Genomic DNA, 17,573 nt, shown 5'->3' with positions numbered 1-17,573 from the left:
AGGGGAGGCTCTATAGGACCCAGAGCCTTCCCTCTCCTAAGATAAGTATCTGTTTTTTGTAAATAACACTTCATACTCTCTTTAAAGCACCTCTGTTGCGGAAATCTTAAAATGTAAAATACATATTAACACATACAAATAAGAAGTATGCTTCTTCCGGAGCCATAAATTACTTTTCTCCTATGTTGCTGTCACTTACAGTAGGTAATAGAAATCTGACATTGCTGGCAGATTTTGGACTATTCCATCTTCTCATGGGGGGGGGGGGGGGGAGTGGGGGGCGGCCTCAGGGTTTTCTTTATTTTTAAAACCACTTAGTGAATGGCAGTTACTTCATCCAACTGCCAAAAAACTATGCAGTGAGCACAGGGTCGGGCCGAGGCATAGGCTGGAGAGGCTCCAGCCTCAGGGCGCAGTGTAGGAGGGGGCGCACAATTCATTCAGCTGTCATTCCTAATTGTGTATGAAGCACAAAGAAATAAGAAAAGGGGATACATAGCAGTGACTGCAAGCCAGATAACTAGAGATTAAGGTGTTGGGGGCCCTGTGGCACCTCTTAGTCTAATAGCAATCAGTGTGTGTAACGGCTGGGGTGGCAGGGATGGAGGGGCGCACTTTGGTGTCTCAGCCTTGGGTGCTGGAGGACCTTGTCCCGCCTCTGAGTGAGCAGGGAGGCTGGCCAGCATCTTTGTATAAATCTTTTTCAGGGAATGTCTTTATAAAGAATAAAGGCCATGCTGAGAATCCCCCATGAAGAGATGGACTAGCCCAAAACCTGTCGGTAATGTCGGATTTCTACTACCTACTGTAAGTGACAGCAACATAGGAGAAAAGTAATTTATGGCTCATTTTACTCTGGAAGAAACATGCTTCTTATTTGTATGTGTTTTATATTTTAAGATTTTTGAGATAGGTTCTTTTTAAAGAAAAGCATAGAGGGAGATACTACTTGATTGACATTTGGAAACTGCTGTTATTTCCCACACTGCAAGTATGCAACCACAAGGCTCACAGACAGGAAACTGTCAGCACCATGATCCTGACATCACTCTGTGGGAGGGGTTTCACCACAATATCAGCCATACAGCGCCCCCTGGGGATCTATTTGTGAAAAGGAAAAGATATCTCATGAAAAGGGGGTATCAGCTACTGTTTGGGATGAAGTTTAAGTCCTTGGTTACAGTTCCTCTTGAATGCTTTCACTTCTCCAACAATCGGAGTGCCTTTGAGCATCTACACCGCACACAGAGCAGCTTGCTGGAGAAGTCTGTACAGAATGACCGCTGTAGATGATGCTGGAAGCTGCAGGCGGTGTAGCATTCATGGATGAGTTTGACACAACCTTTCTTAGGACTGGGGCCCACAAGACTAGAGTGCTTTCAGCAGCATTGTGACATTGCTGGTTATTCCCAAAGTGCTAGGTTAATGAAAGTCAATGGACGTGATCCCACTGTAGCGATTTCCCAAAATCACAATTGCAGTGATCACGGTTGCAGTCAGAAAATGATTCAAGTGGATCCGAGATTAAAAACTAACTACAACAAGTAACTTGTCTATATATCTTATCTAAAGTTCAGATAGTTTACACAGCAAATCTAGCTGCAAACAGCTTCAACAGTTTATGATTATTTCTTCCTGTGATACAATGAGGTCACTCAGGTCAGCCATGTTCTGTTTGTTACATTGTCACAGGCTGAAGGCTGGAGATGCTATCAGCTTGCCTGTGTGTAAATTCAGTCTCCTCTCCTCCTCCCCTCTGCCTCTGAAATCTCTGGCTAGTAACACCTCCCCCTCCTGCCCAGACTGAGCTCCTATAAGCCCTTGCTACAGTGCCAAGGCTCTCTGGAGAAGCTTTGGGGGAGGCTTGTTTAGTTTATAGGGAATTATTGGAGTATTAAAACAAAACAAAGTATTTGGCTTGAGGAATGCCCTATAAACAATAGGAAAGGAACACAAATATGCAACAATGAGTAAAAGTTTATCTCGGATCCACTTTAAGATGAAATGGGGGTTGTAGGCAAGATAGCAGTTTTTGGCCACTGCTGATGGTCATCTGCCTTTTTTAATAATAAGATTTGGTGGGGGGTGATGTGTGTGTGTGTGTGTGTGTGTGTGTGTGTGTGTGTGCGTGCGTGCGTGCGTGCGTGCGTGCGTGCGTGGGCTAGCATCCACTGTGCCCCTAGATTCTCTCCAGGCCCTAGGCAGCCGCCTAGGTGTGCCTGGTGGATGATCCGGCTCTGGTGCCTGCAGTAGTTGGAGTGTTTTCACACACTCCAATGAGTTCTGGTTCACCATGAGCTTGCTGGTTAGTCTGTACCTCTCGGTGTTACAAGCCCATACCTCCCAACTTTTTGAGTTGAGAAAGAGGGACACTTAAGACACACCCCTGCCACACCCCTGACCACGCCCCCATCACACCCCTAGCCACGCATACCATAAAGATTAAAGATTTCATAAGAAAAATATGTTGTGTTAGAATTGAAACCACACTGGTCCTTTCTATCCTGGTGCATTTTCCTTCACATTAACATTTGAAAATAAAAGATATATCAATTTAAAGGATGGGAATAAAGTTTGGAGGCAATTAAACACATTTTTTTTAGTAGAGAAATATAGATATTTACATAGAAAGAGGGGCAAAGTCCTGAAAGAGGGACAAATGAGGAGGAAAGAGGGACAGTTGGGAGCTATGCAAGCCCTACTCCATAGAGCCAAATAAATCCATGCCATGCACTGATGAGGATCAACCAATCTGAAACAGTCTGTATGCATGTTGGATTATTATGGCTCTGTACATATTAACAAGCTGACACATCATTGCATTCCAGCGGGTCTGGAGGTGTGTTTAGCTTCTAAGGGTAACAATGGTTAATTTGCATATATTCAGCAGTGATGCACTGGGAGACATCTCAAGCTCACTCCAACCTGAATTATCACAAATTCTTTCTGTTTTAAGAAAGCAAACTTTTGTTTTACAAAATATAGGATCGCTACAAAATTGCTTTTCAGTTGCTGTACAAAGCCATTTTGCAGTCTTATTTTTTTTTTACTACCAAACCTTTGTAAATCGCAATCCCTGTGCAAATCGCTTTCATATAGCTTAAAAAGCGCAGGAAATCGCTCTGAAAAAATGTCACAAAAATCGCACCAAAAAGGCGACTGCAACAGCGATGCTGGCTTTCTAGTGGGTCCCAGCACTTAGGATTTGAAGAATTCCGCTAGCGCTTGCTAATAGTTCTACTGGCAGAACACTGTTAAAGAGGAACTAATACCAAGGACTGACCTTCATCCCAATCAGTAGCTGATACCCCCTTTCCCATGAGAATTCTAATCCTTTTCTCAAACAGACCATCAGGGGGCGCTGTATGGCTGATATTGTGGTGAAACCCCTCCTACAGTGAGTTTCCTGTGTGTGAACCTCGTTGCATTGAGGGAAATAACAGCTGTTTTCAACTGCCAAGCAAGCAGTATCTCCCTCTGTGCATAGAACTCTCTGTAACAAACATTCCATACAGATCACCTGGCAGAACTAAAAATGTCCCCACCAGTGATACATTTCAGAATGTAAATCAGGGAGAGAAAGGATTTTACAATGGGCAAACACTGACTAAATTATCTATAAGCAATTTTATCTATTGTTAATTGTATTACAGTTCCTCATCAAAGGGAATCTAAACTGGGGGGGATAAGGATATTTCCTTTTAAACAATACTGGTTGCCTGGCAGTCCTGCTGATCTCTTTGGCTGCAGTAGTGGCTGAATGACACGCGTGAAACAAGCATGCAGCTAATCCAGTCTGACTTCAGTCAGAGCACCTGATCTGCTGCATGCTTGTTCAGGGGCTGTGGCTACAAGTATTTAAGACACACAATCAGCAAGACTGCCAGGCAATTGGTATTTTAAAAGGAAAAATCCATATCCTTCTCAGTTTAAGTTCCCTTTGAGGCCTGGTGCACACCAAGCGTTTTTGGTAGCGTTTTCAAGACCGCTGCTGCCTGTGAAAACGCTTGGCTAATGTATCTCTGTGGGATGGTGCACACCAGCGGTTTGTGGTTTTTAGCAAACTGCAAACGTGGGTCCTGCTGCACTTTTTGCGGTTTGCAGAAGCGTTTCCGCCTCAATGTAAAGTATAGGAAAAGCTCAAACCGCTCTGAATAACGCCAGATCACAGCTGTTTTCCAGGCGTTTTTGTTACAGAAGCTGTTCAGTAACAGCTTTACTGTAACAATATATGAAATCTGCTACACAAAACCGCTCCAGAAAACGCAGGCATGTTTAGAAAACCTCTCCAAGGGCCCAGTGCACACTTGAGCGCTGTACTAGCGCTTTCAGCATCGCTCAAAAGCGCTAGAGATTCAAAAAGCGCTTGTTCAATGTATTGGCTATGGTTCTGTTCTCATCTAAGCGTTTAGCGTTTTGCTAAAACGCAAACGCGTAGCATGCAGCATTTTCAGGCGATTTCCCTGCGATCGCGTTTCAGTGCTATAGAAGCGCAAAATGCAATCGCTAAAAAATCGCCAGGTGTGAATGGTGATTTTTTTTTGGCGGTAATCGCCAAAAAACACCAGAGCAAAACACTAGCAAAATCGCTAGCGTTTTGCGATCAGCAAGTGTGAATGGGGCCTGATCTGGCGCTTCTCAGAGCGGTTTTCCACTTCCCTATACTTTACATTGAGGCAGAAACGCCCCAGAAATCAAAAAATTGCTGCAGCCCCTGAGTTTGCGTTTTTGGAAAAGACGAGTCGCTCTGGTGTCACCAGCCCATTCACTTTCATCAGCCAAGCGGTTTTCAAACCCCTAGCACTTTTAAAAGCGCATCAGAACCGCTCTGGTGTGCATTGGTCCTAAGAAAACATTTATTTCCTTGACCAATGTGCTCACATAACAATACAGTATACTGATAATGAAATGACAAGCTATAGCAGCCAATCATACTCACAATTACAGAGCAATGCAAGAGGATTACTGATTGGCTACAATAAATGAACATATTCTCCTTATTACACAAGCCTTTCAGAAGAAAAAAATGTAAGTACTGCTTCTCATCATTCACAGAAATGCAAATATGCCCTGCCTATTGTACGCCAATGGCCTGCCAGGGGTTCTGCAGCTTATAGGACAAGAGCCAGTGCAATAAGGGAGGGGGCACAGCCATCATTGGCAACCAGTGCACCTCCTTGTATCTATGAGCTGGTATTGCATTGTTGTCACCTGAGCCTAGCCTGCCTTCTCAGCTGTGTCCAGCAGGTGGCGGTGGCGTTCAGTGGAATAGAATAAGAGGAGGTGTGGCACAGGAGAGACAGAAAGACAGAGGGAGGGAGAGGATTACAAGCTGTCTGTGGCTGTAGAGGAGCAGGGAGAATGGAGGGGTGATGATTGGGAAGGCATGGGGCGTGCATTGGATTTGGGGATGCCGTCTGGGGGGCTCTGCTGCCCCTGGCTGCTGCTGCTGCTGGTGTGCTGTGCTGGCTGTCATGGCAAATCTCTGGGAGAGCCCCCAATGCCTCAGGGTAAGTATAGAGAGGATGTGGAGACAATGGAATGGGTGGTATGGGGTGAATAGAGGATGTCAGGTGACCTCTGTTATGCAAACAGTAGATACATTGTATCCTGCAGGAGATACATTGTATCCATCACACATGCACGAGGGCAGATCAGGGTCTTTTGTTACCATTGTTGAAAGGGGGCTATTTTCTCATTCAGGGGTATCTGATCTTTGATTGGTGGGTGTATCTGATCTCTGATGTGTGATTGGCGGAGGCTGATCTGTTGGGGTGACTGGGCTGCTAGTGGGGGCCACATCTCTGGGATCCTCCATTCATTTGGCATAGTGACTGATATTGGGCTATGCAGGGCTGTAGCGATGGATTTAGGAGGAGGACTGTAGTAGCACAGTGGGGGGAGGGAGGGGGTGACAGTCTCTAGGGTAAATTCTTGGATGTGATGTCATGGGTGGGGATGCATGTAGGGGTGTAGGAATCTGGGCTGACAGAGAAACTATTAGTCATGATCTGATGGGTTTTTATGTATTCATCATGCATTGTACAATCTTGTGTTACTGGGCTTATGTTCCAGGGCAAGGTGCAGTAACCCATAGCAACCAATCAGCGTGCACCTTACACCTAGTTACAGGATAAAGAGCTCAGATTGGTTGATAAGGGATACTGTACTGTGCCCATCATGTTTTGTCTTGGCAGCGATGAGTGGATTGAGGTTTGTTGGGGAGGCGGGCTGTTGCTGTGTGATGGGATATTTGTTGATAATTACATCTGCCCAGGGACAGATCTAGACCAAGTTGCGCCTGGGGCAAGGTCAGGTTTTGGCGCCTAAAGGTCAGGTTTTGGCACCTAAACTGCCATTCCCCATCCAAATTTTGACGCCTTTTTAACAATTCAACAAACTGCGCCTGGGGCAAGAGACCTGTCTGCCCCCCCTTAGATCCGTCCCTGCATCTGCCTAGTGGTTTTTAATGACAACGTGCCCCATAATTGGGTTGATGCTGGTTGAAGGGTTTGTGCTTTTATGTCACATGATCTGCTCTCTCCTAAAAGGGGTCACAATGTAGGCTAGATCTGGGGGCCCCTATTCTGTGCTCTCATGTGTAGGGGGGGGGGGGTTGCTGTATGATACGTAGGGGGCTCCAGGGAGTATGGGTGAGAACGCTCTCTGTCTGGAGTGGCTCTCGATATCAGCTGTCCCTAGACACAGCTGTCTCCCTGGCAGACGCCTGCTTGTGTCTCTGTGAGCTCTTGTAGGAGACGGTGGTCCAGGAGGCAGCGGGGGCCCAGTTTATGGAGACTGGAGCAAGATTGGAGCTGCTGTTCATGGCAACCAGCAGGTTTGGGTGCTCTAATTTATCAAGATTGGAGCTGTCTCCATGGAAATTAGATTTTGTTTTTTCATTTAAAAAGTAAATTCTGATTGGTTGCTATGCAGAATGACTGATTATTAGGCCACCTTAGGCATGCGGACAGTTGCTACAGGCCACCACTGCAGGCAGTTGCTACAGGCCACCACTGCAGGCGGTTGCTACAGGCCACCACTGCAGGCGGTTGCTACAGGCCACCACTGCAGGCGGTTGCTACAGGCCACCACTGCAGGCGGTTGCTACAGGCCACCACTGCAGGCGGTTGCTACAGGCCACCACTGCAGGCGGTTGCTACAGGCCACCACTGCAGGCGGTTGCTACAGGCCACCACTGCAGGCGGTTGCTACAGGCCACCACTGCAGGCGGTTGCTACAGGCCACCACTGCAGGCGGTTGCTACAGGCCACCACTGCAGGCGGTTGCTACAGGCCACCACTGCAGGCGGTTGGTACAGGTCACCACTGCAGGCGGTTGGTACAGGCCACCACTGCAGGCGGTTGGTACAGGCCACCACTGCAGGCGGTTGGTACAGGCCACCACTGCAAGCGGTTGGTACAGGCCACCACTGCAAGCGGTTGGTACAGGCCACCACTGCAGGCGGTTGGTACAGGCCACCACTGCAGGCGGTTGGTACAGGCCACCACTGCAGGCGGTTGGTACAGGCCACCACTGCAGGCGGTTGCTACCGGCCACAGCTGCAGGCGGTTGCTACAGGCCACAGCTGCAGGCGGTTGCTACAGGCCACCGCTGCAGGCGGTTGCTACAGGCCACCGCTGCAGGCGGTTGCTACCGGCCACCGATGCAGGCGGTTGCTACAGGACACAACTGGAATAGTAACTGTAGCTTTTCTGTGTGTTGCCTACAATGGGACGGTTCTATCAATGTATATCAAATTTGAATTAACGTTATTTTAAAGGGAACTGGTGTCCAAATACTTTAGAGTGGATGTAAAGTTTTACAGTTGAAAATGATACAGTTTATCTTGTTATGATTGCTCCATGGCAAACTCTGGTGGTGTTTTTCTGTGACACTGAAAAAAATTACGTCTGACTCCAGTCGCTTCTTGCTGTCGGTGATGGTTGTTAAGAGTTGCTTACCGAAAAATTGGTCGAAAGCTTGTTAATTGGTCGTTTTAATAGGGTTCAGACTTCTATCTAATATGTGTATGTAGCTATAGGCAAACGGTGCATACCCACACCCAATTTTGATTTGCCAATTTTACTACTTCCGTGTAGTATGAGGTTTACCTACACCATCTGTTCATAGTATTCAAAATCTGTTGGCGCCTCATACTACATGGGGGTGGTAAAATTGGCCAATCGAGATTGGATGTGTGTGTGTTAGGGTTAAATTTACATTATACACGTTGTGAAATGCTTGTACTACAATTTGCACACTGCACATTATAAGTGATGGGTATCAGGCTTAGATTACCTTTGTATATTTTTTTTTTCATGTGGAAGAGATACAGAACTACAGCTTGGGCCATTTATGTGGAAAATATAAGTGCTTGTTACCCATAGCAACCAATCATTTCTTGTTCTATTTGCAAATGAGCCCTGTGAAATAACAGTTAGGGTGCCCATATACGTCACTCCATTTTGCAGGCCGATTGACCTTTTGAACCAATAATATATTGGATTAGAGGAGAATTGATACCACAACATGGCCATGTGATCGATCTTTTGATCGATTTCCGTTGAAATGAACAATCGGGAATGCTGGGAATTCTCAGACACTAGGGCTCCATCAGGTGCACGGCGGTAACAGCATTCCGACGACCAATGGACCCATGTATGGTGTTCACCCCTCCCCCCCCCCCCCCCAGTGTATATGGGTCACCTGTCACATGCCGATCCCAGGCTCATCCGGTGTCTCCACAAGAGCCTGTACCATGTGACAATGACGCATGTAGCAATATTACTACCATGAGCCAGTGTCAAGTAAAGGCGGTGACAGCGGAGGAGGCCAGGATCTGCCCCGGCGGGACACGTAAGCCTTCATGCTGAAATTGGTGTGCAGTGTGTGGGCAGGCAATAGATCGCTCTGATCAGATTCCAGCGGAGAGGGATGTATTTAATGGTCATTTTTTGCATACAGAACAGTTATTTTTGCATACAATAAGGAGAGTAAATTTAGGAGATTTATGTCCTCTGGCCATCAGTATTTTAAGACAAGAATTATTACATTTACAGGCCCGGTCGTGAAAATCTTAAAATGTAAAACATACAAATAAGAAGTACGTTTCTCCTAGATTAAAATGAGCCATAAATGACTTTTCTCCTATGTTGCTGTCACTTACAGTAGGTAGTAGAAATCTGACATTACTGACAGATTTTAGTCTAGCCCATCTTCTCATAGGGGGGTCCTGGGGTTTTCTTTATTTTTAAAAGCACTTAATGAATGGCAGTTGCTCCTTCCAACTGCCAAAACAGTGTGCAGCGAGCGGGGAGGCTGGCCAGCATCTTTGTATAAATCTTTTTCAGGGAATGTCTTTATAAAGAATGAAGGCCATGCTGAGAATCCCCTATGAAGAGATGGACTAGTCCAAAACCTGTCGGTAATGTCAGATTTCTACTACCTACTGTAAGTGACAGCAACATAGGAGAAAAGTAATTTATGACTCATTTTATTCTGTGAGAAATGTACTTCTTATTTGTATGTGTTTTACATTTTAACCACTTGCCGACCGCACGCTTATACCGCGCGTCGGCAAAGTGGCAGCTGCAGGACCAGCGACGCAGTATTGCGTCGCCGGCTGCAGGCTAATTAATCAGGAAGCTCGCGCAAGCGGCTGCTTCCTGTCAATTCACGGCGGTGGGCTCCGTGAATAGCCTGCGGGCCGCCGATCGCGGCTCGCAGGCTAAATGTAAACACAAGCGGAAATAATCCGCTTTGTTTACATTGTACGGCGCTGCTGTAAGGCAGATCGGCGATCCCCGGCCAATCAGCGGCCGGGGATCGCCGCCATGTGACAGGAGACAGCCTGTCACTGGCTGCACAGGACGGATAGCGTCCTGTGCAGCCTGGTTCACCAGGGGGGGCCAGGTAGGAGAGGGAGGGGGGAGATTTCGCCGTGGAGGGGGGCTTTGAGGTGCCCCCCCCCCGCAACACCCAGGCAGGCAGGAGCGATCAGACCCCCCCAGCACATCATCCCCCTAGTGGGGAAAAAAGGGGGGGCGATCTGGTCGCTCTGCCTGCACCCTGATCTGTGCTGGGGGCTGCAGAGCCCACCCAGCACAGATCAGCTAAAACAGCGCTGGTCCTTAAGGGGGGGGTAAAGGGTGGGTCCTCAAGTGGTTAAGATTTTTGCGACAGTTCCTCTTTAAGTAAGGGCCCTTTTCCACTAGCAATCGCTACTACAAACGCCAGCGATTGCAATTTTTCATTAATTTTGTTATGCGATTGCAATTTATTTATTTTTTTTATTTGCATTGCATTATCCCTCTTACAATCGCTCCAGAAAGCGACTGCGATTTGCAAATCGAATCACTGTAGTGGAAAATACTTCTCATGATTTCTATGATAAAGTAGCAGCCCTAGAGATTTAAAAATCACTAGTGATTGTGCGATTTCAGCTGTGTAGTGGAAAAAGGCCCTAAAAGAGACTTGGGGCCACTAATCATCACTCGATATATGTGTCCATGCATGATGCATTGCACACTTTTGTGACACAGATTTTCTTTAACCCCTTTATTGCCACCGATTAGATGAATCTTGGCATTATTGTATCTGTCCTTGACAGCCATGGACAACATAAATTTGGTCAAGGGTTAAAGGGAACCTAAGCTGAGAAGGAGATGGATTTTTCCTTTTAAAATAATACCAGTTGCCTGGCAGTCCTGCTTATCCTGTGTGTCTTATGCTGGGCATACACGGTGCGTTTATGCGCCAGAATCGAACCGCTGACTCGATGCGAGCGCGTGGATCGATTCCTGCTCGTCCCCGCGGGCGGACAGTGGAAGAAACGAGCGGCTGATAAGGAACTGCCCGCGGGGACGAGCAGGAATCGATCCACGCACCCGGGATCGAGCGCGGTATCGATCTGCCGCGGTGATCGGACAGGTTAAATACTATCAATCGAGCCATCAGCGGCTCGATTGATAACTATTGCGCCGTGTATGCCCAGCATAATACTTTTAGCCACAGTTCCTGAACAAGCATGCAGATCAGGTGCTCTGACTGAAGTCAGACTGGATTAGCTGCATGCGTGTTTCAGGTGTGTGATTCAGCCACTACTGCAGCCAAAGAGATCAGCAGCAGTGCCAGGCAACTGGTAATGTTTAAAAGGAAAAATCCATATTCCTCTCAGTTTAGGTTCCATTTAAGACAGGCTTATTGTGCGTCATTGCAAACTTAGCTGAACAATAAGTTGTGGTTTGGGCAGCTCTCCAGCAGTCTGGCTCATTGTTCATGTTGGTTGGTTATCGGGGTGGCCAGAGGAGGAGATGAGTGAGCATGAAGATTCATGCTTGCTCATCTTTGATGACTGCAGTCACCCATAACCTGGAAGTGCTGTACTGTGCAGTCTCTGGTTTGTGGCAGCGTGTTGGCAGCTGCAGCATGGGAGGGATGATGGGACTTCTCTGCTTCTGATTGCTTCTCTATGGTGGTCTTGTCACCAGTATGTATAGTTACAGTCACATAGTGACCATGGGGAACTACTTGATAGGAAAAAAAAATACATTGGCTGCAATCACTAATATAGTATAGATTGTGTGTGTGTATATACAGTGTATGTATGTGTGTACACACACACACGCACACACAGCCAAACATGGACCCTGCTTATGCTTATCTAGCAGAAATAGCAGTCAGCCGTCCAGACTCCTCCTAGAAGATAAGACTTTGCTAACCTGCAGTGCTGGCCACAAAGCGTTTCTCAGCAGCAGGAAATCTTTAGCTGTGAAAGCAATGTTCACATCATTCACACAGGTGTTTGATTTCTGTAAGGCCTTGTTTCCATCTGTGCACTTCTATCCGCTTCTGTCCGCTTTTCAGTAACATATATCAATCTGTAACATTGACGTGCTAATAAAAAGTGGACAGAAGCGGATAGAAGCGCACAGATGGAAACAAGGCCTAAGGGATCCTCGACTCCAGAAGGTTCTTTCTCAGGAACGGCTGTATTCAATCTGAAAGTTGTTTGAGTAATGGCATAGTCTGCTGTTTATGAAAAATCCAGGAAAGATAGGGCTTTACCAATGAAGATGAGTGTGAGTGGCGGTGTACATTTGATAAGTGAAACATGCTAAAAGAAAAGTTTCTTGTCGCCTGCAGCAAGCAGACGAAATGTTTGATGCAACCAATATGAATCTTTCTTTCATTTACAGTCATGAGAATGACGGTTGCAAGGTAGTTGAAAGAAATGTCATATATGATGTTTTCCGTTATTAAAGTGGATCCGAAATGAATAACTAACTATAACAAGTAACTTGTCTATATATCTTATCTAAAGCTTAGATGGTTTGCACAGCATATCTAGCTACAGACAGCTTCAAAAGTTTATGATTATTTATTCCTGTGATACAATGAGGGCAGCCATGTTCTGTTTGTCACATTGTCACAGGCTGAGGGCTGGAGATGCTATCAGCTTGCCTGTGTGTAAATTCAGTCCCCTCTCCTCCCTCCTCCCCTCTGCCTCTTAAATCTCTGGCTAGTAACCTCCTCCTGCCCAGACTGAGCTCCCATAAGCCCTTGCTACAGTGCCAAGGCACAAAAGGAGCTGTGGGCGAGGCTTGTTTAGTTTATAGGGAATTAGAGTATTAAAAAAAACAAAAAAAGTATTTGGCTTGAGGAATGCCCTATAAACAATATGAAAGGAACACAATTATGTAATGAGTAAAAGTTTATCTCGGATCCACTTTAAACTGTTCATAATGGGGCCTAATGTAGGCAGTTTTTCTGAAAATGGCATTTTCATAAGGGCTGCTATTACTGATGCATAGAAACAATAAAAGAAATGGAAATGTTGTCCTTGGCAACCATTTAGCACCGAGTAATGGGAACTTTCTGGCATTTAAAGGTTGGAATTCAACCAAATAGATACAATCAATACATCCACAATAGAGCAGCTCCAGTGGCTGGGGACCAGCAATGGTAACAATCTGTAGAGAGAAAGCAGCGTCACATGTCTGTTACCTCTTAAAGTGGATCCGAGATGAAGCACCCTCATGTATTTTACCATATACATCAGTGGCTGAAAGAGTTAAATATCAGGTATGTGAGTGGCTGACTCGGTCCTGACTCAGACAGGAAGTGACTACAGTGTGACCCTCACTGATAAGAAATTCCAACTATAAAACACTTTCCTAGCAGGAAAGAGATAAAAATGGTCAATAGTTCATAGATTTTAGCTCTGGCATACTTCAATGAATGTGTCATTGAGCAAAAAACAATAAAACAGTTAAAACTTAAAAAGTAGCTTTATCCATAAAATAAAACTGTGGAATATCTTAAAAAGTCATTTTTAGGAGAAGGAAGATAGATACAATTGTTTATTTTCATTAGTTTATTTTTGCTTCGAGTGTCCTTTAAGGTAGACCAGCAAAGCGCAAATGGTGGCCATGAATGGGACATTAGGAACATGGAGCAGTTTGAAAGTGTTCTTGAAATTTACATTTTGGGGGCAGAGGAAATAAAGCAATGTCATTTCTAACATAAAACATAAACAGATAATTGTAGTGAGAGGTATATGGAGGCTGCCATATTTATTTCCTTTTAAACAATACCAATTGCCTGGCAATACTTTTAGCCCTAACTCCAGAACAAGCATGCAGCAGATCAGGTGTTTCTGACATTATTGTCAGATCTGACAAGACTAGCTGCATGCTTGTTTCTGGCATTATTCAGACACTACTACAGCCAAATAGATCAGCAGGGCTACCAGGCAACTTGTATTGTATAAAAGGAAATAAATATGGCAGCCTCCGTGTATTTCTCACTTTAGTTGTCCTTTAAGCAATACCAGTTTCCTGGTTGCCCTGCTCGCCCATTTGGCTGCAGTAGTGTCTGAATAACACCAGAAGCAAGCATGCAGCTAGTCTTGTCAGATCTGACAATAATGTCAGAAACACCTGCATCATGCATCTGCTGCATGCTTGTTCAGGGGCTGTGGTTGAAAGTATTAGAGGCAGAGGATAAGCAGGATAGCCAGGCAGCTGGTATTGCTTAAAAATAAATAACTATAGCAGCCTCCATATACCTCTCACTTAAGTTGTTTTTTTTAAAGAGAACCTAAACTGAAAATTAAGTCAAAATAACCATAGGCAGGTCATACTTACCTCTCGTGTAGTCTACTACTCAATCTCTTTCTCCTCTCCTGCGTCCCATTTGTCCCCTGTGATCAATGGAATTCTCCATCCTCCATATTAAAAATGGCCATTACCCCATAACAGCTTCCTGGTCAGCACACTGTTACACTGCAATATCACCTACTTGAGCCACAGGGAAACATGGACATTACCTTGCACATTCAGTTGTAACTGACAGCAACTGGTATATTTCAGTTCTGACAAAATCTTGTCAGAACTGGAAGGGATCACTGTAAGAAGGAAATGGTGAGCTTCTGAGAGGAACTGACGGTGAGGTTAGTATGTAATATTCATTTGCAGCTATGCCATGTGTTTATTTTTAAATAATTTTACTCAGTTCAGGTTCCCTTTAAATCTCGGTGGTGATAGTCACAAAGGCTATTGGCAGGGTGAAGTGGTTGTCACTCCCTGAGGGGCTTTTAGTTTTATGACAGACAGCACAGCCACTAGTGTGAGGTCTGTGCGGGGACTCTATGAAACGGATATATAGAACCCCCGAGGGAATTATGAAATCAGTGGGTAAACTGGACAACCAGTCTCCATCTATGACTGCAGTGTCTGTTTAGTGGGGAGTAGCCCTTTAACTTCACACAGTGCTCATGTTTATAAATAGCAGAAGCAGTCACACTGTGATCACATCCAGATTTCGGCCTCTTTAGCTTTATCCTTTAACAGCATAATTACCAAAAGTGCGACAGCCAACTGCAGCCAGTCAGTAGTCAGCAGCGTAGTCAGGCCAGTGAAAGGTGATGTTTGATTGGCTGCCTGCAGTGGGCAATGCTGATGATCACGCAACCCGATACAATATTACCCCTCATCCGTTTTCTAAAATCATTAAGCTGGGTACACACATTGCAATTTCCTGTCAGATCGATGGGTAATCTGACAGGAAGTTGCATCGTGTGTACATGCCCAAACTGCTCCCAATCAGTAATGCAATCGATGTTCTGATGATACCTTCCCAAAATAGGTCCCATTATCGTTCGGGAGCCATTCAGACATGTCGGAAATAATTGGTTTGATTTCATTGATCGAACAGGAAGTTGTACTGTGGGTACCCAGCATTGGGCTCAGGGCCCACTACAGATCGCTAATCGCAGTTGCAATCGCTCAGCGTTTTTGCTAGCATTTTGTATAGCGATTTCAGCAGTGGTTCCCTGAATTTTTGTAGCAATGTTATTTGAGTGATAGGGATTTGTAGAGCAATTGCGATTTCCATTTTTTTTTTTTTTGTGTGGTTTGTGTAGTATAATCTCTGCAAAATCGCATCTGTACAGCTATTGCTAAGCGATTTTGTGGGCACTTCTATACCTAAAGAGGAACTCCAGCCTAAACAAACATACTGTCATTAAGTTACATTAGTTATGTTAATTAAAATAGATAATCTAGGTAATATAATCTCTTACCCACCCTGTTTTAATAGAACAGGCAAATGTTTGATTTCATGAGGGCAGCCATCTTTTTGGTTGAAAGGAGGTGACAGGGAGCATGAGACACAGTTCCAACTGTCCTGTGCCCTGATCACCCCTCCCAGTTGCTAGGCAACGTGAATAACAACATAGGAAATCCCATCATGCTCTGCACAGCATCATGGAAAAAAAGCCCGGGGTTTGTTTTTTTTTGATGGGTGGAGCTTAGCTAAAAATGAGGGAAACAGTAAATTCGGGCAGCTGAGGCAAGTGGACAAAAAGGGCGCCGCCATTCACTCCCATAATAAATATCGTTTAATGGGCGCCCAACAGGAAAAAAGGGCGCCGGAGAAAAATAACGTTTTACAAGCGGCGCCTGGAGACTTTTACTGTTTTATAACTGCTTCTCATGATTACACATTATTTAATGATTTATAATTTTTAAAACATTATTTTTAAACGAAAAACAGCACAATATTTTTTTCAAACGTTATTAATGCTTATCACAGGGGGGTCTTAGGTTTAGGCACCACCAGGGGGGTGGTTAGGGTTAGGCACCACCAGGGGGGTCTTAGGTTTAGGCACCACCAGCGGGGTCTTAGGGTTAGGCACCACCAGGGGGGGTCTTAGGGTTAGGCACCACCGGGGGGGGGGGTCTTAGGTTTAGGCACCACCAGGGGGGGGGTCTTAGGTTTAGGCACCACCGGGGGGGGGGGGGTCTTAGGGTTAGGCACCACCAGGGGAGATTTGGGTTTAGGCACCACCAGGGGGGTCTTAGGGTTAGGCACCACCAGGGGGGTCTTAGGTTTAGGCACCACCAGGGGGGTCTTAGGGTTAGGCACCACCAGGGGGGTCTAGGGGTTTGGGATAGGTACAGGGAGGGTTCTGTGTGAGAGTAGGGTTAGGTATAGCTTTAGTAAAATTCTTATTAATCTTTTATAAAACGTTATTATACATTTCACTTTTTAAACAGGGAAGATTAACGTTTTTACAATTGCTGATTTCATAAACATTATTCAATGATTTATAACTTTATAAAACATTATTTTTAAACGAAATATAGCACAATTTTCTTTTAAACGTTATTCATGCTTATCGTTTAAAACCCTGCACCCTTTTTTCCCGGCGCCCTTTTTTAACGTACGCAAAAATGAGGCTTTGGTAAGAGAAACAAAGTTCTGATGCTGTGAAACTGTTAAAGAAACGCCAAGACTTTTCAGTGCTGCTGAGTCTATTTTTAGTCTGGAGGTTCACTTTAACATTGTGTCACAATTGCTGGGAAAATGGTGCAGGGGACCATGACTGCGATTTGGCCAAATTGCAATCGCTCCAGTGGGGTCACCTCCATCTACTTTCATTGCCATAATAGTGCTTTAGTCCAAAACGCTGCTGAAACCACTCCAGTGGGTCCCAGGCCATAGATTCATGCCGATTTGTTTGTGCAAATTCCCATTTTTTTTTCATTTTGTTCTGTAGTTTTTAATGTATTTTTTTTTCTGGCAAATCAGTTTATTTGATTCCATGTTTTGTTTAAGCTGACCTGTGAATTGAAGCGGACCAGAATTTCCTCTCTACTCTATAAGATACGCAATAGCAGAATAACCTTTAAAGAAAAACGTTCCTTTGTTACAGCAGATACAAATCCTGCAATAAATATGCAGTGTGTCTACTTCCTGCTTTCATGGAAGCCCCCTGCAGCTGTCCTGTCCTGCGCCGTCCTCCTCCGATGCTGCGTTCCCTGCCGCCGGTAACCTGCTAATTATTCGTCTAACTCAACGAATAGAACGACGGCGTGTGCTCGCTCTCGCGTGTGTCATCGGAAGCTGACTGTGCAGGCGCAGTACAAGAAAACTTCGTAATGCGCCTGCACTGTAAGCGCCTGGTGACAGCCGCGCAGCTGCAGTTCTATTCGTCTAGTTAGACAGATAATTAGCAGGTTACCGGCGGCGGGGAACGCAGCATCGGAGGAGGACGACACGGGACA

The 17,573-nt window shown here is 45.3% G+C and overlaps 1 protein-coding gene across 3 annotated transcripts in view; it reads left to right on the top strand.

Annotated features, from left to right (window-relative positions):
* The first annotated feature begins 5,292 nt into the window (after positions 1 to 5,292).
* The window catches only part of FAM171A2 (family with sequence similarity 171 member A2), a 96,047-nt gene continuing 83,766 nt past the window's right edge, over positions 5,293 to 17,573 (top strand). For all 3 annotated transcript variants that reach the window (XM_068262285.1, XM_068262286.1, XM_068262284.1), the window contains exon 1: positions 5,293 to 5,510. In XM_068262285.1, the coding sequence (XP_068118386.1) occupies positions 5,387 to 5,510 (124 nt within the window). In that variant the 5' untranslated portion in view covers positions 5,293 to 5,386. The remainder of the gene's footprint in view (positions 5,511 to 17,573) is intronic.

Source organism: Hyperolius riggenbachi, chromosome 12 (genome assembly GCF_040937935.1).
Source record: "Hyperolius riggenbachi isolate aHypRig1 chromosome 12, aHypRig1.pri, whole genome shotgun sequence".
In the NCBI taxonomy this organism is placed as follows: domain Eukaryota; kingdom Metazoa; phylum Chordata; class Amphibia; order Anura; family Hyperoliidae; genus Hyperolius; species Hyperolius riggenbachi.
The sequence above is the reverse complement of the archived record's forward strand: the minus strand, read 5'-3'. Positions and strand labels throughout refer to the sequence as shown.